At 59.0% G+C, this 9,224-nt stretch overlaps 1 protein-coding gene across 2 annotated transcripts; it reads left to right on the top strand.

Moving 5' to 3' along the window:
• Positions 1-25: 25 nt before the first annotated feature.
• Positions 26-4,440, top strand: RIN1 (Ras and Rab interactor 1). 2 transcript variants are annotated; one of them, XM_073014473.1, is made up of 10 exons: positions 26-223; positions 356-536; positions 639-753; positions 833-905; positions 1,017-1,108; positions 1,264-2,001; positions 2,294-2,599; positions 2,860-2,991; positions 3,107-3,258; positions 3,760-4,440. In XM_073014473.1, exons 3-10 carry the CDS (start codon positions 687-689, stop codon positions 4,234-4,236), a joined length of 2,037 nt encoding a protein of 678 aa, XP_072870574.1. In that variant the 5' UTR covers positions 26-223; positions 356-536; positions 639-686; the 3' UTR covers positions 4,237-4,440. The 2 variants fall into 2 exon arrangements, with proteins under 2 accessions (XP_072870574.1, XP_007974081.1); XM_007975890.3 differs by having other exon boundaries at positions 26-197.
• The last annotated feature ends 4,784 nt before the right edge of the window (positions 4,441-9,224 follow it).

Below are 9,224 nucleotides of genomic sequence, written 5' to 3' on the forward strand. Positions count from 1 at the left end.
AACAGGCGGGTGTGACAGGCGGACCGCCCTCAGGAAGTGTTACTCACTGGGGATGTGCGTGCCTTGCCTTGGGGTTGGATTCTCTTCCTGAAGCCGAAGGAGCTCCCAGCCATGGAAAGCCCTGGAGAGTCAGGCACGGGCCCTCCGGGAGCCCCCAGCCCATCCAGCTTCACTCCTGGGCACCTGGAGACAGAAAAGTTAGTGAAGTTGGCAGGGCAGCCAGGTGGGGCAGGGAGGGGCTGCGAGAAGAGGGCCTATCCGGGGACGGAGAAGGTGGGAAACCTGGGAGCAGGGAAGAGGAGAGCAAGGGTCCCAGCCCCTGGCTCCCTGCTCAGATCTGGATGCCCGCCCTCAGGCCAGCCCAAGACCCACTGTATGACGTGCCCAATGCCAGCGGCAGGCAGGCAGGCGGGCCACAGCGGCCGGGACGTGTTGTGAGCCTGCGGGAGCGCCTGCTGCTCACCCGGCCTGTGTGGCTGCAGCTGCAAGCCAACGCAGCCGCGGCACTGCACGTGCTGAGGACCGAGCCCCCGGGGGTGAGTCTTGCCCCCAACCTCCAGGGACTGGCCAGCCAGGGGTGGGAGGGAGAAGGGTGGGACGCCAAGGTCCTGAGCTGCCTGAGCCCTATCCACTTGCAGACGTTCCTCGTGCGGAAATCTAACACCCGACACTGCCAGGCCCTGTGCATGCGACTGCCCGAAGCCAGCGGCCCCTCCTTCGTCTCCAGCCACTACATCCTGGAGAGCCCTGGCGGTGAGGGGCTGGCCTGGCAGGAAGGGGCTGGAAGGAGGGAGGTTCCCTAGAGAAGCACCTCACTTCCCTCCTCTCTCAGGCGTCTCCTTGGAGGGCTCGGAGCTCATGTTCCCAGACCTAGTCCAGCTCATCTGTGCCTACTGCCACACCCGGTGAGTCTGCCTGCAAGGTGCCTGGTGTCCACGGGCCCTGCTCCTTGGGACAGCCCATCCTCCCCACCCGCTTCGGCCCTCACTCCCTTCTGCTCCCCTCTCTGGCCTCAGGGACATCCTTCTCCTCCCGCTGCAGCTCCCCAGAGCCATCCACCGTGCAGCCACCCACAAAGAGCTGGAGGCCATCTCCCATCTGGGCATTGGTAAGAGCTCCTTGCCACCCATTGCACAGATGAAAAAGCTGAGGCTGAGGGGAGGGGAAGGCTCGCAGCACACCGCCCGAAGCCCATGCCTTTCCTTGGTTGGGAAACTTCCCCTAACCAATCCTGGAGGCCCCCGTTGGTTTCTTGTTCCCTAGAGTTCTGGAGCTCCTCCCTCAACATCAAGGCTCAGCGGGGCCCGGCTGGAGGCCCAGTGTTGCCCCAGCTGAAGGCCAGGTCCCCTCAAGAGCTGGACCAGGGCACCGGAGCCGCCTTGTGCTTCTTCAACCCCCTGTTCCCGGGGGACCTGGGACCCACCAAGCGGGAGAAATTCAAGAGAAGCTTCAAAGTGCGCGTGTCCACAGAGACTTCCAGCCCCCTGTCTCCACCTGCCGTGCCGCCTCCCCCCGTCCCTGTGTTGCCAGGGGCGGTCCCCAGCCAGACAGAGCGGCTGCCCCCTTGCCAGCTGCTGCGGAGGGAGAGTTCAGTGGGGTACCGCGTGCCAGCAGGTGGTGACCCTAGCCTTCCGCCTATGCCCTCCCTCCAGGAGGTGGACTGTGGCTCCCCCAGCAGCTCCGAGGAGGAGGGGGCGCCAGGGTCCCGGGGGAGCCCAGCGACCTCACCCCACCTGGGCCGCCGGCGGCCTCTGCTTCGGTCCATGAGTGCCGCCTTCTGCTCCCTACTGGCGCCGGAGCGGCAGGTGGGCCGGGCCGCGGCGGCACTGATGCAGGACCGACACACAGCTGCAGGCCAGCTGGTGCAGGACCTACTGACCCAGGTTCGGGCCGGGCCTGAGCCCCAGGAGCTGCAGGGCATCCGTCAGGCGCTGAGCCGGGCCCGGGCCATGCTGTGCGTGGAGCTGGGCCCTGAGAAGCTGCTGCCGCCTAAAAGGCTGGGTGAGGCTCCGTCTCTCCATAGCTCCAGCACTGCCCCATCCGACCCTCTGCTCCCCTCCACAGCGCCAGCCTGTCTGATTCTGTTCTGCTGCTTTACAAACCCACCCTATCTTACCACTGTTCGAGAGAGTTCCATCCCCTCTCTCCCCAAACTCTTCTGTCTCACCCAGGCTACCTCCTCCTGCTTTCCTTGCCTCTCCTCCCCGATTCTACCCCTGCTCCCTTCTCCCCTGGCCTCTGTCCCCCATCTCCCCAGTCTTCCCCTGACCCCTCCCTGCCCCTCCTCCGGCAGAACATGTCCTGGAGAAGTCATTGCATCGCTCTGTGCTCAAGCCTCTCCGGCCCATCCTGGCAGCCCGCGTGCGGCGCCGGCTTGCCGCAGACGGCTCCCTGGGCCGCCTAGCTGAGGGCCTCCGCCTGGCCCGGGCCCAGGGTCCCGGAGCCTTTGGGTCCCACCTGAGCCTGCCCTCCCCAGTAGAGATGGAGCAGGTGCGCCAGAAGCTGCTGCAACTGCTCCGCACCTACTCACCCAGCGCCCAGGTCAAGCGGCTCCTGCAGGCCTGCAAGCTGCTCTACATGGCCCTGAGGACCCAGGAGGGTATGTCTCTGCCACTACCTCACCCCGCCCTGCCCCTCTGAGTCGGAGGCAGGACCCCCAGCGGCAGGTCCCCAGGACCCTGGAATGGCCCTGCGGGAGAGAATGAGCCCACCCTCCCATCTTGCAGATTGCGAAACTGAGGCCTAGAGAGCAGTACGTTCTCTCCAAAGCCCCGCCATGGTTGCTAGGCCATGGGGAGGGGTCACTGCCTAAAGCAAGGACTGCACCTGAAGCTTCTTCCTCTCACCATGTACCCACAGGGGAGGACGCCGGTGCCGACGAGTTCCTGCCTCTGCTGAGCCTCGTCTTGGCCCACTGTGACCTTCCTGAGCTGCTGCTGGAGGCTGAGTACATGTCAGAGCTGTTGGAGCCCAGCCTGCTCACCGGAGAGGGTGAGGGATCCCCACCCACTTCCCTGCCTGGTGGGTCCTGAATAAGTAGGGAAGGGGAGAGGGGATGGGTACCCCACACCCAGCCTGAGCCATGTTCTTCCACCCTGTGTCCCAGGTGGCTACTACCTGACCAGCCTGTCTGCCAGCCTGGCCCTGCTGAGTGGCCTGGGTCAGGCCCACACCCTTCCACTGAGTCCCTCGCAGGAGCTACGGCGCTCCCTCAGCCTCTGGGAGCAGCGCCGCCTGCCTGCCACCCACTGCTTCCAGGTAACAGGCCCTCCACCGTGTCCTCAGAGCCAGACACCATCCCCGCCTTTCACCTTCCTGTCCTTGGTGAAGAGTCCAGACTCTGTAGCCAGATCCTGGGTTCTAATCCCAGCTCTGCCAGTGGGTTGTGGGGACTTGGGCAAGTTACTTAACTACTTTGTGCCTCAGTTTTCTCATCAGTACAATGGGGTAATAGGACCTACCTCCTGGGGTTGAGGTGAAGATTAAATGAGTTAATGCAGGAGAGTGCTTGGGGCACAAAGTGTGCACTGTCAAAGCTTCGTCTCAGGCTTGTGAGCTCCCCACTGGGCTGTCCTGCACCTTCAGCTGTGGCCCACAAGCCGACCCCTGGAGCTCACAGAGCTTTTGCCACTTGGTTCTCCCACTGGATTTCCACCTCCCCACCCTGTCCCTGCACAGCCCACACTGGTCCCTCAGCTTTGGAGCCAGATGCATGCCAGTCAGGGCTGAGTAATTGTTTTCGCTTCTCCTCCTGCATAGCACCTCCTCCGAGTAGCCTATCAGGATCCCAGCAGTGGCTGCACCTCCAAGACCCTGGCCGTGCCCCCAGAGGCCTCGATCGCCACCCTGAACCAGCTCTGTGCCACCAAGTTCCGAGTGACACAGCCCAACACTTTTGGCCTCTTCCTGTACAAGGACCAGGGCTACCACCGCCTGCCCCCTGGAGCCCTGGCCCACAGGCTGCCCACCACTGGCTACCTTGTCTACCGCCGAGCAGAGTGGCCTGAGACCCAGGAGGCTGCGACAGAGGAGGAGGGCAGAGGGCAGTCAGAGGCAAGGAGCAGAGGGGAGGAGCAAGGGTGCCAGGGAGATGAGGACGCTGGGGTCAAAGCCAGCCCCAGGGACACTCGGGAAGAGTCTGAGACAACTGCTGAAGGGGGCCAGGGTCGAGTCCGTGAAGGCCCTGCTCAGTCAGGGGAGCCAGAGGCAGAGGGAAGCCGGGCAGCAGAGGAGTAGCTTGAAGTGGCCAAAAGGGTCGTTTGGGGCGGGAGACCTTGCGCCTGCTGAGAAGTCCTTTTAGCGCCAGCAGCCCCACCCAGGGCCCTGTCCAGTGTCTGCCACCACCTTTGTCTGATACTTGTCTTCAGGGAAGCTGAGGGAACTGCCACATCTGAGGAACTGGAATAAAGATGAGGGGGCTCGGGGGACCCCCAGACTGTGTGCCCAAGGCCCCTTGCCTCTTGTTCTTCTCCCCCAGCTGAGGGTGAGCCAGCCTGCAATGGGGAGTGTGCCAAGTGGGGGCAAATCTGATGGATGCCCAACCTCTGACATGGGGAGGGTAACGGTCTCGGCTCCTTTTACCTTTACCCTTCCCCCCATGGGCATGACTGAGTCAGAGCTCCACCCCAGTAGCCCCCACCAGGCTAAGACTTCCAGACCCTAAAAGGTTCCAATGGCTCCTAGGTGTCAGGAGGATTTAGAAAGGCCATAGAACAGCGGCAAAGGCTCAGAGCCCACCCCTGTCCTGGACACCCCAAGGACCTGCACCTGCAAGCCTCAGTACTCTCATCTGTAAAGTGGGGACACTATTGCTGCCCTGCTCGGTTCCCAGAAGTGTTCCAGTGATCAAAATGGGTGATTTTGCACAAGCAGAGCTCATGGCAGAAAGGGAGGGAGAGAGCTGGGCTGCTAACTTTCTCCTGGAATCTACTCTCTGCCAGACAGGGCTCCCACCTGCTGACGCCTAGTTCAAGGAGGTTATTGCCCCAGAAATCAGGCCCTGGGGAGAAAGTACCCAAGTTACAGTCTCTCCCCAAGATTTGGAGTCCTCCTAGGCCCTCCAGCATCTCTGGGGAGATACACCAGCTGGCAGATAAGCTTCCAGAATGGAGAGAGGGCTCAGAAACCATGCTTTCTGCACTAAACTCTTGGCCATCACAAAAGCTTTACCTGGCCGTGGCTTGTTGGGCCCACTGAGGTTCAGGAAAGTGACTCCCAGGATGTCATACAGCAAGTCCTTACAGGCTCCCCCATGCAAACCAGGGCATCAGGTTCCAACTCCACCCTCCATTCTAAGTCGCCCACAAAGGCCGGGGCAGCCCCCAAGGAAGCCCAGAGCAGGTAGCAAATCCAAACAAGGAAAAGTGCCAACGACCAACCACGAGGGGGCGTGCATGGCCAGGGAAGCTGCCGAGAGGGTGACCACCCAGAGGTGAGGGCGCCTCCAAGGTTGTAGCAGCACAGGGGGTCCCTGGCAGCGTCAGGCAACCTGGGGACAGCGCAGGAACCGAGGCTGCTGGCCCCCAGGTCCCTTAGGTTCTGGGGTCTGGGTAAGGCCAGCCTCTCGTGGGCCATCCCCAGGAAGGAAGGAATTGTCCCCCCGTGGAGGACGACCCCAGAGGTTCTCTCCTCAGGCACTGAGCACAGAGGGACGTCAGCCCACATGTCAAACATGACAACTGGGAGGTAGAAATTGTGGACATTGGCTTTTTGGTTTTTTTTTTTTGTTTGTTTGTTTGTTTGTTTGTTTGTGATGGAGTTTTGCTCTGTCGCTCTGGCTAGAGTGCAGTGGTGTGATCTCGGCTCACAGCAACCTCCGCCTCCCGGTTCAAATGATGCTTCTGCCTCAGCCTCCCAAGTAGCTGGGACTACAGATGTGCACCACCACACCTGGCTAATTTTTTTTTTTTTTTTTTTTTTTTTTTTTTTGAGACGGAGTCTCGCTCTGTCGCCCGGGCTGGAGTGCAGTGGCCGGATCTCAGCTCACTGCAACCTCCGCCTCCCGGGTTTACGCCATTCTCCTGCCTCAGCCTCCCGAGTAGCTGGGACTACAGGCGCCGGCCACCTCGCCCGGCTAGTTTTTTGTATTTTTTAGTAGAGACGGGGTTTCACCGTGTTAGCCAGGATGGACTCGATCTCCTGACCTCGTGATCCGCCCGCCTCGGCCTCCCAAAGTGCTGGGATTACAGGCTTGAGCCACCGCGCCCGGCCTAATTTTTGTATTATTAGTAAAGATGGGGTTTCCCCATGTTGGCCAGGCTGGTCTCAAACTCCTGACCTTAGGTGATCCACCCACCTTGGCCTCCCAAAGTGCTGGGATTACAGGCATGAGCTATCACACCCACCCAGTCACTGGCTTTCAGATGAGCAGTCCAGATACAGCCCAGTTGCAGGGCTCCCAAATTTGTCACTAGGCCACCAGCAGCTCTTCTCTTCCCACTTCCATGCCCTCCCAAGCTTCTCGCTGATAGGAAGTGTCCTGTTAGGTCTTCTGTCCTCCCTCCCTGTTTCACCACTCACCCCTAGTGCCTCGCACAGTCCAATGCTGAGCACAAATGCCATAGGCGCTCAATAAATATTGTTTACGGATTAGAGTTTGATAACTAGGAGTGAGGGACAGTGAGGCAGAAACCTGGGGAGTATAAGGGAGGGCTGGGTTCTGGGAATCAAACACAGGATGTGTCAAGCTCAGTCCCAGAGGAAGGACGTGGAATGTTTGTAGAGGGTGCTCAAAGGATCCCAGGGGCCGGATGTACAGCTGGTCTCATGGGAATGAGGCTCTGGGGCCTCTGCAAGCCCTTCCCACCCTTGCCAGGCTCAGCATGACCTGACCCCCTCCCTGCCCTCGCCAGTGATGGAGCACCACAGGGGGCTGCTGCCTGGGTCTTGTGGTTTTTCTTCTCAAGAAACTCTGGGCTGTGCCTGGTGGGTCACTCCTGTAATCCCAGCACTTTGGGAGGCCGAGGTGGGTGGATCATCTGAGGTCAGGAGTTCGAGACCAGCCTGGCCAGCATGGTGAAAACCCGTCTGTACTAAAAATACAAAAATTAGCCAGGCATGGTGGCATGCACCTGTAGTCCCAGCTACCCTGTAGCCCAGCTACTGGGGAGGCTAAGGCAAGAGAATTGCTTGAACCTGGGAGGTGGAGCTTGCAGTGACCAGAGATCACACCATTGCACTCCACCCTGGGCAACAGAGCAAGAGTCCTTCTCAAAAAAAATAAATAAATAACATAATAAAAATAAAAAAAAATAAAAAAACTGATTGGTCAGGGGTCCAGGCCAAATCAGCAGCATCAGCAAGGTCATGATCCTGGGGCAGAGCCTCCAGGCAAGGCAGACAATGATAGGCCAGTGTAAGACCGGTCTCACTAGCCCCATTTTACAGATGAGAAAACTCAGACTTGCTCAGGGAAAGTGCCTTGTTACAGGGCAAAGGGTTCAGACACCAGGTTCTGCAGTCCTTCAAAGCAGAAGGGCTGATTTATTTGTCCACTCAGCACATTTATAAAATGTCCGTTATAGGCTGGGTGAGGTGGCTCAGGCCTGTAATCCTAGCACTCTAGGAGGCCGAGGTAGGCAGATCACCTAAGGTCAGGAGTTCAAGACCAGCCTGGCCAACATGGTGAAACCCCATTTCTACTAAAAATACAGAAATTAGCTGGGCAGGGTGGCTTGTGCCTGTAGTCCCAGCTACTTGGGAGGCTGAGACAGGAAAATCGCTCGAACCTGGGAGGTGGAGGTTGCAGTAAGCCGAGATCATGCCACTGCACTCCAGCCTGGCCGACAGAGCAAGACTCCAACAAAAAATCAAACAACAACAACAACGAAAGTGTCTGTTATAGACCAAGCGCCAAGCGCCCCCAGCTCCAGCCAAAGGGAAACAGGTCACATCTCTCCATTCACATGGTGTGATCTGGACGGTAACTGAAAGTCCACTGTGTCCTAGGGATTCTGTGCCACCCCTTCCCCAGTCTTTGTCCCTATGGAAAAGGAAACCAAGGCTCCAAGAGGTGACATGCCTGGCCCAGCATCCACTCTGCAGGGCAAGACTGGAACTCTGACGTTTGGATCTGTTAACGAGCAGCCAGGTCATTTCCTTACTTGGAAACGTTGCCCTCATCACTCCTAAAGTCACGGTGGTTCTGTATGCAAGTTTATTGTCTGTCTCCCTCACTAGAATGCCAGAGCCAACCCCGCCTTGTTCCCAGCTAAATCTCAAGGGCCTTGAACAATGCCCGGGCCGGAATTGGCACTTTTGAGTCTATGTGGAATGACTGATTCCGAAAGACGCAGCCTAAACCGTCCCTCCGCTTTCCTGGGGTGCAGGGCGGCGCATCCTTCATCGCTGCCACCAGGGGGCAGAATGAGCCTCATTCCCGGCCACGTGCAGGGTCCCCTCTGCTGAGAAGGCCACCCAGAGGACCCAGGGGACTCAGTGCTGCTGGCCTGGTGCTAGGAGGAAAGCGCACGGCAGTGGGTCCCTGGGACCCTGCGAATAGGGGGTGAGGGAAGGGCTGCATGTCCCTGGTTCTGTGGGCCATGGTGATCCAGGAACCAGGGGCCTACTGGGTGGCCTGAAAGGGGTGCAGCAGAAGGCAGTCATTGAGACCCACCCCACCCTGCCACACCTTCAACACAAAGCATCTAGCACCCTGCCATGGCCTTGCAACCCATGTTCACACCCACAATTAACACACAGTGACACTGTCTGACCCACATTCCCACACAGTGTGCACACCCTGCCAGCCACGAGCATGTGCAACAACCCTGGGGCACCCCCAGAGTTAACAGGCACATCCTGACACTGTCAGCCATTCACTTCTGCAGGATGGGGCACAGGGACACACTGGCGCCCCTCCTCCCAGACACACCCTGACACAGACCAGCCACCCACTCAGACATCCCTGAATCTGCAAACACTGAAATATTTCAGCACCCTTGTTATTGGGTTCAGAGTATGACTCCCAGACACACACACATGGGGACAGGCTGACACAGAGACACATGGTGACCCCATGATGCACTAGACCTACCTGTGCAGAACTGCCACTGGCACACTCCATCCCCCACTCAGACGCGACAGTGCACACTCTCCCAAGACACAGCAGCACATGGCTGCCCCTTCCCACTCTCCAAGCACTGGAAGTGCAAACACACACAGAGACACACTCACAAAGACACACACACACACACAGAGACACACAAAGACAGACACACACATAG

This window comes from Chlorocebus sabaeus, chromosome 1 (genome assembly GCF_047675955.1).
Source record: "Chlorocebus sabaeus isolate Y175 chromosome 1, mChlSab1.0.hap1, whole genome shotgun sequence".
Classification (NCBI taxonomy): Eukaryota; Metazoa; Chordata; class Mammalia; order Primates; family Cercopithecidae; genus Chlorocebus; species Chlorocebus sabaeus.

Bases quoted from the DNA above. Each gene is read 5' to 3' on its own strand.
- RIN1 (XM_007975890.3), top strand. From the start codon at position 112: ATGGAAAGCCCTGGAGAGTCAGGCACGGGCCCTCCGGGAGCCCCCAGC. The intron at 198-355 runs GTTAGTGAAGTT...GCCCGCCCTCAG, and splicing joins GGGCACCTGGAGACAGAAAA to GCCAGCCCAAGACCCACTGT. The intron at 906-1,016 runs GTGAGTCTGCCT...CTCTGGCCTCAG, and splicing joins TGTGCCTACTGCCACACCCG to GGACATCCTTCTCCTCCCGC.